General features: G+C 47.8%; 1 protein-coding gene across 4 annotated transcripts in view; it reads right to left on the bottom strand.

The window, feature by feature from the left end:
• The window catches only part of MYBBP1A (MYB binding protein 1a), an 84,743-nt gene extending 66,481 nt beyond the window's left edge, over nt 1-18,262 (bottom strand). For 3 of the 4 annotated variants that reach the window (XM_084823092.1, XM_084823095.1, XM_084823094.1), the window contains exons 1-8: nt 17,829-18,095; nt 16,047-16,145; nt 13,115-13,198; nt 9,255-9,329; nt 6,539-6,646; nt 6,049-6,239; nt 2,690-2,857; nt 2,308-2,425 (exon numbers count right to left, since the gene is read on the bottom strand). In XM_084823092.1, the coding sequence (XP_084679218.1) occupies nt 2,308-2,425; nt 2,690-2,857; nt 6,049-6,239; nt 6,539-6,646; nt 9,255-9,329; nt 13,115-13,198; nt 16,047-16,145; nt 17,829-18,020 (1,035 nt within the window). In that variant the 5' untranslated portion in view covers nt 18,021-18,095. Of the gene's footprint in view, nt 1-2,307; nt 2,426-2,689; nt 2,858-6,048; nt 6,240-6,538; nt 6,647-9,254; nt 9,330-13,114; nt 13,199-16,046; nt 16,146-17,828 lie in introns of all 4 variants that reach the window. The other variant, XM_084823093.1, reaches the window with a different exon arrangement.
• Nucleotides 18,263-22,600: the final 4,338 nt, after the last annotated feature.

Genomic DNA, 22,600 nt, shown 5'->3' with positions numbered 1-22,600 from the left:
CTTCACATGCCAAAGGTCCTGGGTTTAGTTCCTAGCATCTCCAGGTAGGGCTGAGAAAGTCTCCCCAAATGTTGCTGGATTACTACTCCATCCATCCCTGACCTGCCCACAAATACAGGGATTCTGGATGCTGGTGTGTAGAGAAATAATGACTTTTCCAGCTGCCAGTCCATTTCTGGGCCCAATTCAAAGTGCTGGTCTTAACATTCAAAGCCTGTAACGGCTTGGGGCCAGGTTCTCTGAAGGATCGCCTCCTCCCGTATGTGCCTGCCCGGACCTTAAGATCATCTTCAGCGGCCCTCCTCCGGGAGCCCCAGCCAAAGGAAGCGAAGCAGGTGGCTACTAGGAGGAGGGCCTTTTCTGCTGTGGCACCCTGGCTGTGGAATGAGCTCCCTAGAGAGGTTCGCCTGGCACCTACATTGTATTCCTTCTGGTGCCAGGTGAAGACCTTTTTATTTTCCCAGGCATTTTAGCATTTTAGCTCTTTAGACTTTTAGCTTTGCTGTTTTAAATCTGTATTTTAAATCCCTGCCTTGCTGCTAGGTTTTATTCTGCTTGTATTGTTCTACTGTGGGTTTAATGTTTTTTATATTTTATACTGTTTTACCCTGGGCTTTTTGGTTTTAATTTTTGTGAACCGCCCAGAAAGCTTCGGCTGTTGGGCGGTATAGAAATAAAAAAATAAAAACATGTTACCAGAGAGATGATCATACATGAACCAGAACTTATTTTATTCTCATTATATAAAGGATCTAACGGAAGTATTAAATGTAGAGATTTTCCATCTTTCGTGTTAACTGCCGCTCGCCAGACAATCACACCGCAGCGGAAAAAACTGGACGTGAACTTACCTGCATGGCATTGGAATAAATGGTCCGTGGCAATATCAGAAAAAATAACTCATGATTTATTTCAGATTCAAGGAAAGACAGAACCGTTCACATTTTATGCCACATGGTGGAGTTTTGTTCAACAATCATCTCAACTGGATTTACAACAAGATATGCCTGTTTCTGCTGTGAGCATCTGGACGTGATAACTAAATGAAGATTGCACAGCGCATTTACTATTTTTGTTTTTGTAATTGTATTACGCTTTTCGTAACAATAAAAGAAGTTTTTAAAAATCCCTGTCCATTGGCCACGGTGGCTGGGGATGATGGAAGTTGCAGTCCAAGAGCATGGGCTGGTAGACAATATGGAGCTAGGAGGGCTGAATCTGGACGGCATCCAACTATGACATTCTGTTCACACAAACGATGTTGCACTAGTGGAAACTAGGTTCCGAACTATGCGCAACAGGAGAGCTGAATCTACACATTGTGGTTATACCGTTACCATACCGTTATCGTAACTATTGGTGCCCACTGGTATCATGTGTACCAGTAGTTATGATAACGGTAGCTTTCTAGACTTTTAGCTTTGCTGTTTTAAATCTGTATTTTAAATTCCTGCACTGCTGCTAGGTTTTATTGTGGTTGTATTGTTATTTTATTTATTTATTTATTTATTATTAAATTTATTGATCGCCCATCTGGCCGGTCACCCAGCCACTCTGGGCGATGTACAGCGTACAATAAAACAGTTTAAAACAATAAAATTCTACAATAAAAACATTATCTAAAATACCCTAACCCACCCCAAATGCCTGCCTGAACAACCACTTTTTTAATGCACGACGGAAGCTCATTAAAGAGGGGGCATGGCGGAGTTCCCTAGGGAGGGAGTTCCACAGAGTGGGGGCCACCACAGAAAAGGCCCTTCCCCTCGTCCCCACCAGTCTAGCTGTCCTGGCTGATGGGACAGAGAGAAGGCCATCCGAGGTATTGTTATACTGTGGTTTTAATGTTCCATATATTTTAAATTCTTTTATTGTGTGCCGTTCGGTTTTAATTTTTGTGAACCGCCCAGAGAGCTTCGGCTATTGGGCGGTATAGAAATGAAATAAATAAATACATAAAATACATAAACGAACGGTATGATAACGGTATAACCGCTATGTGTAGATTCAGCGGAGAATCCAACTAAAGTTACGTTTGCACAAGCATGGTTGCACAAGCGGGTGTGCATTATGCCTGCACAACCAGCTGTGCAACCGATTGCACTTAACTCTTACGTAACTCGGTGGTACAGCCGCTTGCACAGCCGGTGGGGCGAGCGTAATGGGCAACCACTTGAGCAATGGAAAGGTTAAGCGGAGCTCCGTTCCCACTATTTGAGTTTGCAGAATGACACCGTTGGATACTGCCCAGTATAAGGCAGCTTTCCATTTTATTTTAAATACCCCGCAGGTCTTGGATTCACCTACCTTACTGGACACAACATGGATCCCATACTGACGCATAACTTCCCCTCGGAGAACCATCTTCAGCTGGCTAAGAGACAGGAGCGGGAGAACACTGCCCAGCAACCGAAAGCACATATAACTAAGGGAGAACAAGACATAGGGGTAAGAAAGAAGCCAGAACACAACAAACAAATACAAGCGTGGGGCAAATTCCAGTTCTCATGGAAGCTGGTCCACCATTACTGATTTTGTAAGCGCAAGACCCTGCTAAACCTACGAGGAACCTCAGGGCCCTCCAAAATGCAGTTGAAAAACAGGGATAAAGAAACATCCAAAAGGGAGAGAAAGACAGATAATTTCAGAGACACACACAGACAGACAAACGAGAAAGTCCCCCACAAACCTGCAGGGTCCGACGTTATCTTTAAGTAACCCCTTCTCTACAGCTTCTTCCCAGAACAGCTCAAAGGTGCCTTCCTTCAGGGCAACTTTCATCAAGTCGAGCCCAACCGTCGGGAGAGTCCTGTCCTTCTTCTCAGACTTGGCTGCCATTTTCAAAACCTCCACCAGCCTACAGAGGACAGCAAAACAAAAAACTACATTGACGGCTTTCTTAAAAGGCAAGTCCTGCCTCCGTCGGCTCTAGAAAGAAAAACGAAGGCTCCCAACCAAGAAAAATAGTAATACTGGAAGCAGCGGAGACTGGGGGCTGCGATGTCAGTGGGGCGGGGAATCCGCTCCGGGTTGCAGCCAGAACCAGTCAGAACGCTAAAGGAGCTTTCCAAGGATCTCCTATGTTGGAGAGCTCCTTCAGAATTCTGACAAGTTCTGACTAAAACTCAGAGAGGATTCACCGCCCCACTGACATCGCAGCCCCCAGTCTCCGCTGACTGGAAGGTATCTGTCTGTCTGTCTGTCTATCTATCTATCAAATTTATATCCTGCCTTTTTTCCTCCTTAAGGAAACCCAAGGCGGCATACATAATCCTCCTCCTCCTTCATTTTATCCTCACAACAACAACCCTGTCAGGTAGGCTGGGCTGAGAGTCTGCGACTGGCCCAAAGTCGCCCAGTGAGCTTCCATGGCCGAGTGGGGACTAGAACCCGGATCTCCCGGCCTCCAGTCCAACACTCTCACCGCTACACCACACTGGAAGGTACCCTGAATTAGAGCATCAGTCCATCTTGCTCAGCTTGGCTACACTAACTGGCACTGGTTAATAGTTCAGGCAGGATTCTTTCCCAGCCCTACCTGAAGATACTGGGGATTGAATCTGGGAACCTCCTGCATGCAAAACAGGGGCTTTACCACTGAGCTATAGCCCCTCCCCATCAGTAGGCCCCTCCTACCCAGTAGACTCACACAAGGGTAGAGATGTAAAATTTCTGGAAATTTTGAGGCCGTGGGAAACCCCACCCCCACCCCCATTTTTCTTCGGAAAAATTGGAAATTTCGGGAAAATATGCAATACTTATTTTTTAGCGCTCTTAACAGATCTAAAGTCACTTTGTTGCTTTAAGACAGCCTTCCCCAACCTGATGTCCTCCAGATATTGTGGACTTCAGCTCCCATCAGCCACAGGCAGCATGGCCAATGGTCAGGAATGCTGGGCACTGAAGTCCAAAACATCCAGAGGGCACCAAGTTGGGGAGGGATACTGTAGGAACATAAAGAAGCTTTTCTGTTCCTAAAGTTATTGTATGTATGACTTCGTTCGCTCATAAAATTATCATTATACTTTAAAACTTTTAAAAGTAAACTCAGTAAATGTGTAATTATTGTGTGAATAGATTAGAGCTATGTTAAATGACCACTACAGCATCAGAAAGTCAGGACTCTATAGAACAAAACCCAAGCTGTCAAGAATGCACATTTACCATCAAGAACGCACAATGGTGACTCCGCTCACATGTTGGGAAACTGAGCATAAATATCTATCAGTAAAATAAACTTTAGATCAAAAATTTTAATAAAGAAAGAACTAACTATGCTGGGAATCTCACAGAGAAGATTAAACAAATGTTTCCCCCATGCCTTCATTATTTCCAGTCATTTCACATCTCTAGTCTTTCTATAAAAGTGTTGCTATTACATAGTTTTTAGAAATCATTTTGTGGGGAGTAAAGGCTGGGTAACAGTTGAGAAATACTTTGTCTTAGATTCTAAAAGAAAATATTTCGTAATCCAAAGCTGTTCAGTTTTTCGGGAAAAAAACCATGTTTTCCCCGGGCCTTCACATCTCTACACAAGTTCACACCAAGCAGGCAAACAATGTCTTGGATCGTGCTCCCTCCTCTCCCCATGCGCTCCAGTTCACTTACTGACTTCCTGTTCAGAATAAACTTTAGTCTGCCATCACACTTGCACCTGCCCTCCAAACCAGGCCGTGTTCAAACGGGTTGGGGGCTGGCTAGAAGGGTCAGAGCGAACCGGAAGGGAAGCTTGCCGCTCATGGCCAGAGGCTGCTTACACAATAGTAACTAACCCTTTTTGCCACGGACTGAAACAGATCTCTGCATGCAAGTCATGTGCACTGACAATTAGCCAGACACGCCAATGCAATGTTTTTGCTTGGGTGGAATCCCATGGACGGATTCCTGTGAAGAAACCCACAAATCATTCCAGCAGAGGGGGCAAAATCTGTAGATTTCAGAAGCATGCACAGTGGGGAATCCTGTCGTACAAGTCTTCCCAGCCAGGTGTCCCCCAGATGTCTCTACTATAGCTCCCATCATCCCTAGCCAACATGGCATGTGAGCCAGGGATAATGGTAGTTGTAGCCCAATGCATCCAGTGCCGAGGAAAGCTACTGTAATATGGCCACATATGTAGAACTTGTGAAGATTTCCTTCTTCGAGAGCATGAGAAATCTGGCACAAATCAAGCCCTTATTGCAAAGATCCAGGGTGGAACCCCCCCCCCCCATTAGCACTCTTTTGACCAGCTACTTTGCTGTCTTATCTAGATTGAAGTCTGAGCTGTCATTTTGTCATGCCGAGAGAGTTTGCTTTTTAACCCGTTGTGCAGTGACCAGGAATGCACAAATGTTCCTGCATTTTACCCCTTTTTTCTTAATTGCGAACTATCTATTATTTATTTGTTACATTTAAATCCCGCATTTCCTCCAAGGTCCCCAAGGTGGCTCATATGATCCGCCTCCTCCCCATTTTATCCTCACAACAACCCTGTGAGGTAGGTTAGGCTGAGTCAGTGGCTAGCCTGAAGTCACCCAGTGAGCTTCATGGCCGAGTGAGCGGGGACTAGAACCCGGGTCTCCCAAGTCCCTGTCCAAAACTCTAGCCACTACACCACGCCGGCTCTCATAGTGTCATAGTATTTTCCATGTAGAAAAAGCACAGCCTTTGAAGCATCGTAAGAACCTAAGAAGAGCCCTGCTGGATCAGACCAAAGGTGAGCATTCTGTTCACACAGCCAACCAGCTGTCCATGGGAAACCTACAAGGAGGACAATGGGTGCAACAGCACCCTCCCACCCATGTTCCCCAGCAATCGGTGTACATAGGCTTACTGCCTCGGATATTGGAGGTAGCATAGGACTAGTACCCAGTGATAGCCTCCTCCTCCAGGATTTAAAGCCATCCAAACTGGTGGCCATCACCACGTCTTGTGGTAGCAAATTCCGTAGTGTGACTATGCGCTGTGTGAAAAAGTACTTCCTTTTATCTGTCCTGAATGTTCCAGAGTCCTCCCTTTCCTTGCATCATCGCGATAGCTTTTCGCATCCGTTCCTAGTCAACCTACCTGGGAATGTTTTCTGCCGTGACGACAGCAGCCGAACCCAAGAGGGCCTTCAGTCTTTCTGGCCGGAGAACTCTGGGGAACCTCTGGATCCCCACCAGCAAGAGGTACAGCTGCCCTGGAGTGCTGAAGGCCGAGGTGAGGTCATCTTCCAAGATTCCGAACAGGACTTCTTCGAACACGGTTTCTGGAATCTAAGAACAGCAAGACAAAGTGAACAACTCTCTAGTTCTGAACTGCACACTGGTTTTCTTTTAAAAACATCAGGGTTCCCTCCACTCAAGTCTACCCTTCCTTCTTCACCCGTATGAGTGTTGTCAATTTGATTACAAAAGGATCGGCACGCTCTTCTGAACATCGGAAATAGCGGGAACAGTTACAGGCAGATACTCTTGATGGTTCTCCACCTTCTGCCATTTGAACAGGCCAAGCTGCAAAATGAAATCCATTTTGAAGAGGCTCCCTTTTTGCAATTACCCCAACATCTGCCTACCTCGGAGACAATGTCAGCCAATGTCCTCCTAGGGAGATCCTTCAGGTGGGCATGGTGCTCTGAAAGGCTCTGAAGAAGCTGGACACACTCAAGGAGAGCCTTTGAGTCCTAAGAAGTCCAAGAGAGAGAATGAGGCTACAAATACGGGTAGGGGCCACACAGCTCAGAGGAAAAGCGCCTTGGAAAACCACCGCCAATCTGAGTAGACAGTACTGGGTTAGCTGGACAGAGCCAGTATACCAGTAGTTGACTTGGCCCCTCAGCTCAGTGGCACAGCACCTGCTTTTCATGCAGAAAAGATATTTTATTGAATATCATATTCAATAAAAACCAAGGCTGATGAAAATCAACAGTTTTTTAAAATTAAAAAATAGGGGTTTTTAATTTAAATTGGATTTTTTTTTTAATTTAAATCAGATTTTGAAATGTTCTTAAAACACTTGGTAAAAAAAAAAAGAGCCTAGATCAAAGATATCATCTTGAATGCTAATTATACAACTTCTAATTATATTCTATGAATATGTTAACAGCAGTTTATGGCGATGGGAGAGAAATGCAGGTGCTTTCCTGCTTTCTCTCTCTCTCCCCCTCTCAAGGCCTCGCCTCTCTCTACGTGCAAAGACAGAGAGGGTCAATGAATAGAGAATTTGCGGAGATGGAGTGGATCTGAACAAGGAGGTGAAGTCTGGATATAAATGCAAGGGATAGGGGAGGGGAATAGAAAGTGAAACCAAAAGTGAACAGAATGTATTCATGCAGCCCTGACTCCTGAGGAAACTTCCGCTACATGCATCCTGCGCTGTGTACCTACTTTCTAATGAAACCTACATCTCTGAATATGTATTATGGTGCTATTAAACAATAATAACTTCTAATAATAACTTGCAATAATATTAGACAATAAATATTATTATATTATATATTATATTATATTATTTTACTTTACTTTACATTATTTTATTTATGTTATTTATTATTATTTACTATTATTTTATATTGTTGTTGTTGTTCAGTCGTTCAGTTGTGTCCGACTCTTCGTGACCCCATGGACCATAGCACGCCAGGCCTTCCTGTCCTGTGCTCTCTCCCGGAGCGTGCTCAAGTCCATATTCATTGCATCAGTGATGCTAATTATTTTATATAAATAGTATCAAACAATAATAACTTCTAATACTAATAACTTCTGCTAAACATGATGAGTACATAGACTCTCCCTCATTAGTGATTTAAACTGTGAGTGACATCATTAAAATTGAGTCCTTCAGAGAACTGATTTCAATTGTGATTTTTCAATCGGAATTTCAATCAGTTCGATTTAAATCAAACCAACCCGGACAAAAACAAGAAAACATGACATTTATATATTGCTTTCAAGAGTAGAAAGTACTCTGCGTGTGTTATCTAGTTGTTGTAATGCTGACAACCACCTGTAAGGCATGTTGAACCTCCCATGATCAGTTGGGATCCCAGTCTGGGATTTCCCATATGGTCTCCTTCCTGAGGGCCCCCACCCTTTCCCCTGACTGCCTACCCCCATAGGATTGCTCCGTTACAGATTGCAAGAGGCTCAGTATAGCACCTACTAAGACTACTGCCAGATTGATCAAAACATCCTCACAGGAAGCTCCTTTAAACCTGGTCAGATTATTTACCCGTCTGTTCCAACATTGTTTACTCTGACTGGTAACAGCTTCCCAGGGTCTCCGGTAGAGGACTTTCCCATCACCAGCTACTAGATCCTTTTTAACTAGAAATGCGGGAGTGTAAACCTTCTGCACGCAAAACACGTGTTCTAACACTGAGCTACAGTTCCTCTTTCTCCATCAAACTGCTTTGAGTGATGGAAATGAGGCAGGCTTTTTCCATCTTTGGCATAGCTGTGATTTAGTTCACCGCTCTGAGCACAGGTCTGAGATGGAACAGGTCAAATTATAAGGACCACTGTTAGTGTGGATTACATTATTTACTTAATGATATTGATAAAACAAATCTCTGTAAGGTGTCTTATTCTGAATCTACTGGTTGTGGCTAAAATCATTTAGCCAGCCACTGGAAGGCTCCAACAACAACTGACCAAATTTTTCAAGATTGCAGAGATGGATAAATTAATGGGCACATTAGGGGGAGGAAACTTTCTATTCCAGCTTTGATGATTGGTAAGTGGACAATGCTTGTTAGGTATTGGAAGGAACAGTGTAATCTCCATCCAGAAATCTGTTTTTGCAGAGGTGATGTATAATTCAATATTTTTTAAAATGTACACACACATATACGCGTGTGCGTACCTTGAATATTAAGAACTGCTAACCAATTTATAGACTGCACTGCCATATTACATAGAATATAAATAGATAAATGAAGATCATGTTGAATGATATTGGATAATTACTGTCGGTTTTTTGTTTTAATTATTCTTTGTATGCTTTCTTGAAGAAAATATATCAAAATTATAAAAATAAAATAAAACCAAGTTTCTGGTCCTTATGGATACCAAAATAGGTTTGAGAGCATGTGCGCAACACCTGAAAAAAGGTGAGGGGGTTGATTCAAGATGTCCAGTGATCAGGGGAAAGAGAGCTCCAGTGCCCTCCATGCAGCAGACTATATTACAGTTTATTTGCTTAATTTAGGCAGATTAGAGAATTCAATTTTAGGGGGCAGGGGCGGATATGAAGACCTGAAAAAAAAAAAAAAAAACAGTCACATTTAGCATTACCTTTGCAAGGCGTCCAGACTGGAACAGAGCCAGCACCCCAAAAAAGTTTCCAAACAGAGCATTTCTGAAGAGTTTCTGAAACAAGATGTAACCGGCACAGAAAACACCATTAGTTACTACAGTATCCTGTACCGGGGGCTTCTTACACTTCAGCCTGGGTCAAGCCACAAACGACAGGAAATATCTAAGCCTGGAAGGTGTCCCTGTTCCCCCCCCCCACCCTCTAAGTAGAGATCAGTGGATCAGTTTTGCATGTGTTTCATCCTAAGTCCGTTCCCTCCGATTTCCTGACATTTTGTTTTTTAAAACCATGTGATAATTCACACTGAACTTGCATGCATTTCCCCTACAATGCACGTTCGTATATATTTGCCCCTAAAATACATATTCTGGTATGCATTTCCCCTTAAAATAGGCATCTCCCCTTAAAATAGGTGCCAATTTTAGGCACCTATTTCTGAATCCATTTTGTTTGAGTTGAGAATGGCATCCCAAAATTCAGAGAAATCTGAAAAACTGCTTCCAATCAGTATATTAGTTTGCAAAGTGTACATCAGATAGAAATGCCATTATGGGGAAAGTACTCCAGCCCAGTTTAGTCGCCTAAATTGACAGTCCAAAGGCCATAAAATGTGCATGCTCTGATGATCATGTGGCACATCTCACTTTCAAAATACTGTAACAGAAAATTGGAGTATACAATTAGGGCCTGCAACAAAGTGTTGCAGTGTGGATGCTGCCGTTCAGTCACTCCAGTTCATTCCCCCTTTGCATTTCCCACCACCAAACAGTCAGTCAGCATTCCGTGACAACTGAGCACACTGAGTTCTCATTGGACTGTTTTTGGGGTTCCCCCCTTAGGGTTTTATTTCCCCTAACAATGTTTCATACTTCTGCAAAGCTTGGAATTCCATCAAGCCTGTTGATTACCTCCCTCTTGTGTATGCGTGGGTCAGCCCTGGCTACACGAGGAACGACACTCGCAGCCTGAACATCAGAAATAAAAAGGATGATGGCTTGGGCATCTCCAGGGATCTGTCCTGCTCTGCAACTGTCCTTGGACTTGCAGCCGATGAGTGTGGGCTTCCAGCCTGCAGAGAGCAGGTTGTAGACAGCCGAAAAGACAGAGAGGGGAGTAAGTTCAAAGCCGGAGGGACCAGAAGGCCAGCCCTAGGATGTTTGCAGTAGCATTGCCATTAGTAACGTTCTGAGATCAGATAAGCAAGAAGTGACGACAGCCAAATAAATCAAGGATCAGTTGGGAAAGCAAGGTTGAGTCCAGTCACAGAATCATAGAATAGTAGGGTTGGAAGGGGCCTATCAAACCCTCGAGACGGTCCCGCTGCTCAACGCAGGAATCCAAGTCAGAGCATCCCTGACAGGTGGCTGTCCAGCCTCGACTTGAGTGCCTCCAGGGTGGGAGAGCCCACCACCTCCTTAGGTCATTGGCTCCATTGTCATATTGCTCTAACAGTCAGGATGTTTTTCCTGATGTCCAGCTGGAATCTGGCTTCCTGGAACTTGAGCCCATTATTCCATGTCCTGCACTCTGGGATGCTTGAGAAGAGATCCTGGCCTTTCTCTCTGGGACAACATTTCAAGGGCTTGAAGAGTGCTATCATATCTCCCCTCAGTCTTCTCTTCTCAAGGCTAAACATGCCCAGTTCTTTCCGTCTCTCCTCGTAGGGCTTTGTTTCCAGTCCCCTGATCATCTCTGTTGCCCTCTTCTGAACCCTCTCCAGCTTGTCTGCACCCCTCTTAAACTGTTGCACCCAGAACTGGACATGATACTCCAGATGAGGCCTAACCAGTGCTGAGTAGAGGGGAACTAGTACTTCCCGGGATTTGGAAGCTATGCTTCTATTAATGCAGCCCAAAATAGCATTTGCCTTTTTTGCAGCCACATCGCACAGCTGGCTCATATTCAGGTTGCAATCGACAACAATGCCAAGATCCTTCTCGCCTGTAGTGTTGTTGAGCCAAGCATCCCCCATCTTGTAACTGTGCATTTCGTTTCTTTTTCCTAGGTGCAGAAATTCAATCAGGGAATTCACGTGAAGCACGGAGAAAACCACACACAAGAACTGAAGCGAGGGACAGGTTTTGTTTCCAGCAGAGAGACCAGCTTCCTGCAAGGCTTTTCAGGTTCGGACACCACCCAGCTTCCAGCTGCAACAAATCAAGGGTCTCCTCACAAGAAGGCCTTGCTTGCTCAGTACTTTGAGTCCCAGCATTGGGGAAAAGGCAGGATATAAATATCATCATCATCATAGCCAGCTGTGTTTGCCTCTTTAGCCAACACCTCTCCTGGGGAGTTTTGAGAGGGGTCTGCTCCTGTTCAGACTAGGCGTTCTCCAGAGACACATGCGAGGGCCCGGCTGTTCACTGGCAGGCTGGCAGGGTATCTGTCTCCTGGATCTCCCCTTCTGGTTCCTGGCCTGGTAAGCCCTCCTCCTCATCTGGGGAAGGATGTTTGAAAAGAAGCTGTTCCTGAATCCAAGGGAACCGTTAGAGAGGACGTTCTGAACTCTGAAGGTAGGTTGGTATGTAGGCATGTGCCCATGCATGCAAATCCTTTTGGGGAGAGCACGAGCGGCAACTTAACAGAGAAAGCAGCCCTGTATCCTATTCATTTCTGGTTGCAGAATAAAACTGCAGTTTTCACACACCAGGTAACTGCCATCTCGGAGAAATAATCTGGCGAGCCTGGCTGGAGGCCACAAAGCCCCGTAACAATATTGAGAACGTGAGAACTCAACATCCACTGGAAAGGAAGCGATATTCCACATAGGAATGTACGGAACCCTTACCTTTCGTTCCAGGGGGGGTTCCGTGGGGGAGGGAGGCGATCCATTCCTCCCCCCGGAATCCTCCGGAGCACCTCCGCGTCCACTGGATTCCGCAGAGCTCCGTACCGCAGCTGATACAGCAATGGCGGCCGCTGGGAGAAAGACAGCTAGCCTATCGCGGGAAAAAACACAGATGCAAATGGCGTATTGGATGCCACTCACGGCCATAAAGCCCTGAGTTGTACCTAATCGCAGCCATTTACAGCTCCATTTACGTAAAACGCAGGACTTTACGGCCGCAAATGGTGTCCACTACGCCATTTGCAGCTGTCTTTCTCCAAGCTTAACGGTAATGGCGGCCGCCATTGCTGTATCGCTGAGGATCCAGAGCAGGAGTGCCGGTCCGCAGAGGATCCTCGGGAGATGGAGGTGAGTGGTGCCGTTCCGCTGCGGATTCTGGAGGCCGGATTCCAAAGACTCTGGCCCCATTTGAGTCCACGGCAGAATTTTCCGCCATCCCTAATTCCACACTATCTATTTATTTATTTACAACATTTGTATACCGTTCCCCATCTAAAACAGACTCTGGAGCAGTGAACATAGGAGATGCAGGAGTAAAAGTGTTATCCAAAATGTATTACAGGAATCAGTTCCTCAGCGTTCAACAGCGGACGCAAATACATTAAGCACACATTTTACACAAACCAAGAAGGATCAGCTCATTTGAACCAACATATAGGATCTGTTTGGACGTAACGACCCTGAACAGGTCTGGACGCTGCCCCTCACACACTGGTTTCAGTACTCTGATTGCGGTTTCTTGAAATCACTCTTTCCTGTTGCATCTGAAACAGGGAACTGTGGTTTAATGTCAGTTTACTAACCAGGACCTGAAACAGAGATTGGCGCTCATCCCAAACATTGCTAATAGAAGAAATGATACATTGGGGGAGACTGTTTGGATATGGTGGGCACCTGTTTGGAGCAGATGATCTGCAGAGCTGCACCCCAACCTAAAATTCCTCCAGTTTATCGCAACCATGAATGCGAAACTAAAAGCTCCCCTCTCACCTTCTTCACTCTGCCAAGGTCGTATTTTTCTTTGATCTGTTCCAGGACTGCGAGGAGGGGGACCTCCTCAGAAACTTGCAATACCTGGAGGGGAAAAAAGAGCAGGTGGGGGGAACACCTAAGTATATTCAATGAAAGTGACATGACAGCCTTTTGAGGAGTATAATCTCAATCTACCTGTGTAATTTGGAAAAAAGCACAGTGACACTCTAGTCCAAGCCTTGATCATCTCTTTCCAAGACTTCTGCAATCTTCTCTCTGGCCTTCCTGGGTCTCATTCGACCCCTTCATCTCTGTCCAGCACTCTGCTGCCATAATTATCCACTTCCTTCATCGCTTAGGCATAATTAGGAACGGGATTGAGAATAAAACTGCCAAGATCATCCTGCCCCTATACAAATCTATGGTGCGACCACACTTGGAATACTGTGTACGGTTCTGGTCAGCGCACCTAAAAAAAGATATTGTAGAGCTGGAAAAAATGCAGAGGAGAGCAACTAAAATGATCAAGGGGCTGGAGCATCTCCCCTATGAGGGAGGGCTACAACAGCTGGAATGGTTTAGCTTGGAAAAAAGGCAAGTGAGAAGAGACATGATAGAGGTATGCAAAATGATGCCTGGTGTGGAGAATGTGGACAGGGAGACATTTTTCTCCCTCTCTGATAATACAAGAACCCAATGGGCTCATCCCATGAAGCTGATGGGTGGGAGATTCAGGACAGATCAAAGGAAGGACGTCGTCACACAGCGCAGAGTCAAACTATAGAATTCATTTCCACAAGGCGTAGTGATGTCCACCAATTTGGAAGACTTTAAAAGCGGGCTAGACAAATTCCTGGAGGAGAAGGCTATCAATAGCTACTAGTCCTGACGGCAATGTGCTACCTCCAGTATCACAGGCAGTATGCCTGTGTACACCGGTTGCAGGGGAACATGGGCACAAGGGTGCAGTTGTGGGTTTCCCGTGGGCAGCTGGTTGGCCACTGTGTGAACAGAATGCTGGACTAGATGAAGCCTTGGTCTGATCCAGCAGGGCGCTTCTTCTGTTCTCATGCTTTGATCATGTTACATCCCTCCTTAACTCCCTACAAGAGTCATACTGTCTGGGGATGATAGGAGTTGTAGTCAAACACATCTGAAGGGCACCAGGATCAGGAAAGCTGCCCTACCGCAATGTAGGTTGTAATTCTTACATGCCTAAGCTGTGTAACTGAAATAACTGCACATTTCTTCCCCGTTCCCTGCTGTCTACTCCAACTTTCACTTACCTCCTCTTCTTTTGTTGTTTCCCCTATGTCAAATTTTACATTGACCTGGTTCACACATAATGCTAACCCATAGTATGAGTTGTTGAATTCCGGGCTGTCGTGATGTGCGAATGCGGCCACACTAACCATGGCTTGTTGACCACGAACGGCCCAGAAAGAGAACCCATGGTTTGTTGTTGGGTTGTGAACTCTGGGTTGTTTAAACCACGGGTTGGCATGACGTGCGAACTCCCAACCGTGGGTTGTTCATGGGTTGTTTTGCTACAGAGGTGGTGGGCAAGGAAAGCCAGCCTTTCCACAGGCTCTCGCTCTCCCTTTGTCCAAAGCAACACTCAAGGCGAAGTCCGTCTGGCAACACCAGTCAGCCAGATGTGCTCCCCTCCCACACCTGAGGCTCAGCGCTGCTCCTGAAAGCACTGGGATTGTTTTCAAGGACTAGCTACTGATTGGCGTGCCTCACACCAAGCGATCTCTACCCCACTTCTTGGAGGTCAAGAACTGAAGGGGAGCAATCGTACTGGGATAGGCCGCCGCCTACGAACTTGGAGGTGACCACCTATCCAATGCCGGCCGCTAGACGGAGCAGTTCAAAGCCGGAGGGGGTGGCAGACGCATAGGAAGCATCGTACTGACACTTCCAGCATCCCTGCCCCCAGGAATGCCCCCTTTCCTCCTGCTCCGCGCTGCTCTTCTGAGTGAAGAGCCTGGGACGAGCCATGCCACCACCAACCGAAAAATCCCATGGCCATCTAGCCGCTGTCTAGCGACCATAGGGTTGCACTCTAGATCTCTGGAGGTGACCCCCAAAACACATTTCCCCCTTCTGCAAAGTGCTCACACCAGCTACCCAACCTCCAGAGGTCAAGCACTCTGCTGTGGCGAGAAAAGGTGAACGCTCTCTGAAAAGGAGTCTCCCAGCGCTTTGGCTGGGGGAAGAGAGCATTTCATCAGCAAGCAACAAGCAGTGGCGGGAACAGCCAATGAATCTTCCGTGCGGGTGTAGAACAGACCAGTGGTAACCGGGCAGCTGACATGGAGAAGTCCTGCCATACAACAGCACCACAAAGGTATTTGGAATACAGGCACAGAAGGCAGGGGGAAAACAACCCAGAGATCAAGACAATAAACAGCAGTTTCATCGATTGCCTGCTAGACACACTCTGGGCAGGGTGACAAACTCTGGTTTAAATAAAGCATGAGTTAGCGTTACCTGCAACCCAGGCCATTGCAAGCACCTTGGGGCAGGGACCTTTCCTCTTATACTCTGCAAAGTGCCGCGCACACACTGATAACGCTGCAAGAATAATAAATATGAACAGGGCCAAAATTGGCAACGGACTCAAACATTATCAGAATATTAGGAATGCTTTCAAAGTTCAGGGTGCTTCATATTCATTATCCTAAGGATGTCACCATATCTATGGAGCTGTCTGCAAGCTATGTTTCGATGACCAGGCCTGTAAGGCAGACTAATCCTATTATTCCCATGTTGCAGATGGGAAAACTGAAGCTGAGGCAGGGCAGCTTGTCTAAAGCTACCTACTGAGTTAATGGCAGAGGCGAGATTTGAACTAGGGACTCCCTGATTCGTAGTTCAGCCTCTCAGCAATTACAATCCAACAGCACTCATCTTAATTCGCCATATTCCGCCACAAAACACTGACCTGAGCCAATGCCAGACTGAATCCCGGACGGGCCGCCTCTCGAGTCGCTCCCAATCCATCAACCAGGCGCTTCAACGTGTATTTCAGCAGCTCGTCGTCCTAAAATAAATTATCAAAACGGTCAGGTGAGGAGGGGAGTTACCTCCCTTATACCCCTGCAGATGTCTAAACTGAAACGGTTTTTCCTTTAACAACGTTCAGAGGAGAAACAACAGAAATTAAAAATGCACACATGCAAAAAAAACCCTTAAAAGTATTGAAGTTAAGTATGTGCAGCCCATCCGTATATTAGTTGCTCACATTTTGCCTGGATTTATTGTTTTGGGGCATTTATTGAGAAACTACTGGCTGGTCTAGGAACTTGCTAGATGAAGTGTATTAATATCATTTGCTTTGTTTATTGCATTGTTATCCCACCTGCCGTCCAAGGGGTTCAGGGCAGTGTGTGTCGTTCTCTTCCCCACACATTTATTTTATGTATTTGTTTTATTTATTGCATTTATATCCCACTTTTTCTTCTTCCAAGGAACCCAAGGTGGCGTACATAATCCTCCTCCTTCTCTCCATTTTATTCTCGCAACAACAACCCTGTCAGGGAGGTTGGGCTGAGAGTCTGGGACTGCCCCAGTGAGCTTCCATGGCCACGTGGGGACTAGAACCCGGATCTCCCAGCTCCCAGTCCAACACTCTCACCACCACACCGCACTGGCTCTCCACATTCTGTCCTCACAACAACAGTGCAAAGGGAGGTTAAGCTGAGAGGTAGTGCCTGGATCGAGGTCACCCATGGCTGAGCCAGGCCTTGAATCTGGGTCTCTCTAACCCAGCGCCCTCGAAATGTTTTGGACTACAACTCCCAGCACTCCTGGCCATTGGCCATGCCAGCTGGGGCTGATGGGAGCAGTAGTCCAAAACATCCGGAGGGCACCAGATCCAGGAAGGCAGCTCTAAGCCTTGTAAGTTGAGATGCTGCCCCCGCAACCTATAAACACAAGTAGGCTCAATGGCCAGCAACACCAGACCGGCCGCTTAACAAGATCGGCCTCGGATGGCCTTCTCTCTGTGCCATCAGCCAGGACAGCTAGACTGGTGGGGACGAGGGAGAGGGCCTTTTCTGTGGTGGCCCCCACTCTGCGGAACTCCCTCCCTAGGGAACTCCGCCATGCCCCCTCTTTAATGAGCTTCCGTTGTGCATTGAAAACGTGGTTGTTCAGGCAGGCATTTGGGGTGGGTTAGGGTATTTTAGAAACTGTTTTTACTGTAGAATTTTATTGTTTTAAACTGTTTTATTGTACGCTGTACATCGCCCAGAGTGGCTGGGTGACCAGCCAGATGGGCGATCAATAAATTTAATAATAAATAAATTAATAAATTAATATATGTGAATTCAATGAGGCTTGCTTCCGCGCATACAGGCTGGTGAGAAGTCGCAGCCATATGCCTAATCCTCACAACAACCCTCCAAAGCAGGCCAGCTCCATCAACCTGCTCTTAGCTCCTTGCAAGGGCACCCTTCTCAGCCCCACGACCTGATTCTCCAGCCCTCCATCGCGCCTCGGGGTCGAGCTTTCCATCCCACAGTTCCATCCTTAGGATCCCCGGAAACGACAAGGGGCGAGCGTGCCCCTGAGCGTGCCCAGAGGGCGTTCGCGGCCTCGACAACACCCGGGCCTCCGGATCGAGGGTGGGGGAGGAAGGAAGCACGCAGGCCCCGCCGCGAAGGACGCGTGCGCCCGGGCTCTGCCGAAAGCCCGGAGCCGGGCCGGCGCGCGCTCGGCTCACCTTCCGGCTCTCCCGCAAGTAGCGCAGCAGCCCCTCCGTGGCCCCCAGGCGGACCCCCTGGTCGGGCTTGGCGATGTCCCAGAAGAAGTCCAGAAACTGCCGGTTCTGCCCCAGGAGCCGGCCTGGGTGCGCGACCGCTGCCGCGGAAGGGGCGCCCGGGCCGGACTGGCCGCTGCCGCGCGCTCCGGCCATGCTGGAGACGGCGCGGCGGGGACGCACGTGGGGAGGCTCCTTGGGCGGACACGTGTGCAGCTCCTCTTCCGGGGGGAGGAAGCGAAGGCGGGGCTGGAGGCGCGGCCGGAGCCGCCCCCGCAGCTCGCGCGGGGCGGGGGGGCGCGCCTCGGCTGCCTCCCGCGGGCGCTCCGGGCGCTGCGAGCGCGGAGGCCCGTCCGTGCGCCTGGCCAGGCGGCGCGGCGCGGCGCGGCGCTTCCAGCCGCGGGAGGGAGGCGGGCGGCCCTCCGCCCCTGCAGAGGCGGGGGGACTGCGGTTCCCATCAGCCCCAGCCGGCGCGGCGTGATGGGAGTTGTAGTGCGGCGAGCGAATGGGGGCCGCAGGTCTTCCCCAACCTAGTGCCCTTCACTGCCGCTACCATCGTGCCTGACCGCTGGCCACGCTGGCTGGGGCTGATGGGAGTTGCAGTCCAACAACGTCTGGGAGGCCACAGGTTCGCTGCCTCCACCTTCTCCAACCCAGTGCCTTCCAGGCGTGCTGCGCTACAACTCCCATCGTGCCTGACCGCTGGCTGGGGCTGATGGGAGTTGCAGTCCAACAACATCTGGGAGGCCAGAAGTTCGCTGCCTCCACCTTCTCCAACCCAATGCCTTCCAGGCGTGCTGCGCTACAACTCCCATCGTGCCTGACCGCTGGCCACGCTGGCTGGGGCTGATGGGAGTTGCAGTCCAACAACGTCTGGGAGGCCACAGGTTCGCTGCCTCCACCTTCTCCAACCCAATGTCTTCCAGGTGTGTTGCACTACAACTCCCATCATGCCTGACCTCTGGCCACACTGGCTGGGGCTGATGGGAGTTGTCTGACAACATCTGGAGGGCCACAGGTTCCCCTCCCCACCACAGCTTAAACGGATGCAAAATTAAGCACTGTATTGTCAACAGCACGGAACGGTCTCTGCCATGCTGGCTGGGAATTATGGGATTTGTAGTCGAACACATCTGCAGGGTACCAGCTTGGGGAAGGCTGCCCGCCCTTAATTTAAGCTTTAAGTCAGGCTCTCCAACATGGCACCCCCCAGATGGGCTGGACTACAACTCCTATCATCCTCAGCCAGCATGGCCAACAACTATGCTGGCAGGGGATGATGGGAGCTGTAATCCAGCCCATCTAGGGGGTGCCAGGTTGGAGAAAGCTGCTTTAACTGAACGTTGACTTTTTTGGCTACAGATAGATGCTAGCTGGGAATTATGGGAGTTGTAGACCAACACATCTGGAGGGCACCAGGTTGGGGGAGGCTGGAATAAATTATCCTGGGAAAGGATATGGTTTGATGGGTGGCACCCAAACAGAAACACTCCACGCTCTGAAGTTTTGTTGCCGATCCTACTGGTCCTTTATAACTGGAGATGCCAAGGGTTGGATGTGGGCCCCTCTGGATGCAAAGCAGGTGTTCTGCCACTGCTCCCAACCCAGCAAACCCAAGGAACAAGATGGCCACCTGTAAAATGTATACATATCTCATCAAATTGAGATTTTCCGCTGCTGGGTTGACTCCTGAGACCAGCAGACTGTTTTAGAGACCTTCAGAGAAAGCTTCAGTGCCCCCACAAGACAGAATTAACTCAGTTCAGAAGACTGATGTATTTATAAACAGGGATTTTTTTTTTTTTAAATGTCCTACAATGGCAAATAGGGTATTCAGATTAATTGGCATGTTAGGACAACGTAATCCAAATAGTTCAGTCAAAGGTTTTGCGACCCCTAGAATCTCTGTATTTGTTTTACTTAAAAGCCTGGTACGGCGCTTTTCCGCCAGGTGGGATTCAAGGCAGCACAACAAAGGACCATCATAAAACACAGCAGAGTCCTCTCTTGAACGGCATCCTCTGCTTGAAGGGCTGTGTCCAGGCCACCTCGGGTTTCAGGATATCAGAAGGGAGAGCAGGCAAGGGCCTTGAATGTGCCCATCAGCACCTGGCCAGCAGACTGAGTGGCAGATGCACAGGTTACCTGGTCACAGTCTTCCCCACTAGGGTGAGATGAATTGGATTTCTATTTATAGTTACTATTTCTAAATTTGCATCTTAACATATGCACATTTTGTGCAAATTGGTGCTCTTTTTTTGAGGCGGGGGTGATGCCTTTCCCCTTTTTTGGCGATGCACAAGTGTCCTTATACACATTTTCTTAAGGGTCACCAAAGCACCCTCTTGCTACAGCCTTCCATTCTGAAAAAAATGGGCCACAGTCCCAGAAAAGGCCATATCCTGGCAGAGTGCTGTCCCTTGCTCACACTAACAGTACCCTCCCCCTGCCCCCGCCCGCAAGCGGCTGTCAAATTTTCCACTCACATTTCCACCTTGCAAGCCCTGTTATTGGGACAAAAAGTACAGGAGAAAACTATTTTAATAAATACAATTTAACCTTCAGTCACACAGAACCAGAGCAGCAGCAGCAGCAAGCATAGAAGAAAACCTCTTTGCCATTTCACTCCAACCCTGTTCCTAAACAAGCCTCAGGACTTCAGCCAGGAAGTAAGTAACTGCAGCCATCATCTCTTGGATACGGACCAACAATCGGAACACGATCCAGGGGCATTTGGGTACCACTGCTTTGTACATAAAGGAAAGGATGGAGATGGAAAACAAGGTCTGCTAGGTTGATAAAGAGCAAGCATTGGCCAGCAGGTAAATGGCAGGTGGGCCTGGATGGGACAGAGAAACTGGGCAAAGTGGCAAAGCTGATTGGAGCAGAGACTCATGTAGAAAACACCTTATAGCTGACTGATAGGAAGCTGCCTTAAGAACGTAAGAAGAGCCCTGCTGGATCAGAGCCAGGGTCCATCCAGTCCAGCATTCTGTTCACACAGTGGCCAACCAGCTGTCAACCAGGAACCTGCAAGCAGGACACGAGTGCAACAGCACCCTCCTGCCCATGTTCCCCAGCAACCGGTGTGCATAGACATACCACCTCTGATACTAGAGGTAGCACGTAGCCATCAGGACTAGTAGCCATTGATAGCCTTCCCCTCTTGGAATTTGTTGAGCCACGGGAAACCCACAAACAGGATATGAGTGCAGCAGCACCAACCCACCCATGTTCCCCAGCAACTGGTGTACATAGGGATACTGCCTCTGATACTGGAGGCAGCACATAACCATCAGGACTAGTAGCCATTGATAGCCTTCTCCTCGTACCAGGCCTGTTTGTCCATTTAGCCTAGTTACTGCCTCTAACGGTAAACTCAGGTGATGAATGTCAGCCCCAAAACTGAGAAACAAGGGGGAGGAATCAGCATACTTGGGGGAACCCTGAAATTCGTAGAAGTACAAAAAAAAGAAGACAAAACACCAAGGGGGTGCCCCCCCCTCCCCACAGCCCAGTGAAACTTGAGCATGCTCCATAGCCACAAAAGTGTTGTCAGTTGAGGAGGAGGAGGAATGGAATGGAGTTTTCTGGAGAAGAGTGTGGCTGGCTGAACAGGAGCACTGGCATTAAAAGGTGTGGACACTGCAACATTTTGCTGCTGGCCCCACTTGAATTGTCTCCTCTACTTTAATCAGGAGCAACTCTTCAGGGCCTCAAGCAGAGAGGGGTAGGTCTTTCCCATCATTGGCTGCCTTGACTTGGACTCCTGCATTGAGCAGGGGGTTGGACTCGATGGTCTTATAGGCCCCTTCCAACCCTACAATTCTATGATCCTCCGAACTGGAGACACCAGTTATTAAACCTGGGACCTACTGCATTCTACTCCCTACTCCCAATGTGTCCTACTCCCAATGTGTCCTACCATTGTGCCTACCATTGTGTCCTACCTACTGCATTCTACTCCCTACTCCCAATGTGTCCTACTCCCAATGTGTCCTACTCCCAATGTGTCCTACTCCCAATGTGTGGGCAATCGATCTGCCATCATCATCATACCTCCAATATCAGAGGCAGTAAGCCTATGTACACCAGTTGCTGGGGAACATGGGTGGGAGGGTGCTGTTGCACCCATTGCCCTCCTCGTAGGTTTCCCATGGACAGCTGGTTGGCCACTGTGTGAACAGAATGCTGGACTAGATAGACCCTTGGTCTGATCAAGCAGGGCTCTTATGTTCTTATATATGAGACAATCATGTGACTCAAAGAGTCCTTCCCTTAACGTCCTTTTAAAAACTCATTACTCCAGTTAATGGCAGTTGCACTTAATGGTATCGGCCAGTTGCTTTGAACCATATAAACCAGTTGTCATTGTCCGTTCTTTTTTCTTTGCTTTTTAATTACTTCTGGGTGGATTAAAGAGAGAGAGAGAAACAAAGCTGCACCAAACAACGATGAGGATATGCAAGAATACGCTTCCTCGGCTGGGGAATGCTGGGAGTTGTGGGACTTTTTTCTGTCTAAACATGCATAGGATTGCACCCTTAATTAGAGGTGATTCATGAAATTAATAGATCCCTCTCTGTTGATCCTTGGATCTGAGACTTTATGCATGGGTGCAATGCATGTGCATAATTAGCCCTCCCCATACAATGAAAAGGAGGCAGCATTATCATAGAATAGTATAGGGTTGGAAGGGGCTTACAAAACATCAAGTCCAACCCCCTGCTCAATGA

Source organism: Heloderma suspectum, chromosome 16 (assembly GCF_057233095.1).
Source record: "Heloderma suspectum isolate Gila_16-S chromosome 16, 16-S_ref, whole genome shotgun sequence".
Taxonomy (NCBI): domain Eukaryota; kingdom Metazoa; phylum Chordata; class Lepidosauria; order Squamata; family Helodermatidae; genus Heloderma; species Heloderma suspectum.
The sequence above is the reverse complement of the archived record's forward strand: the minus strand, read 5'-3'. Positions and strand labels throughout refer to the sequence as shown.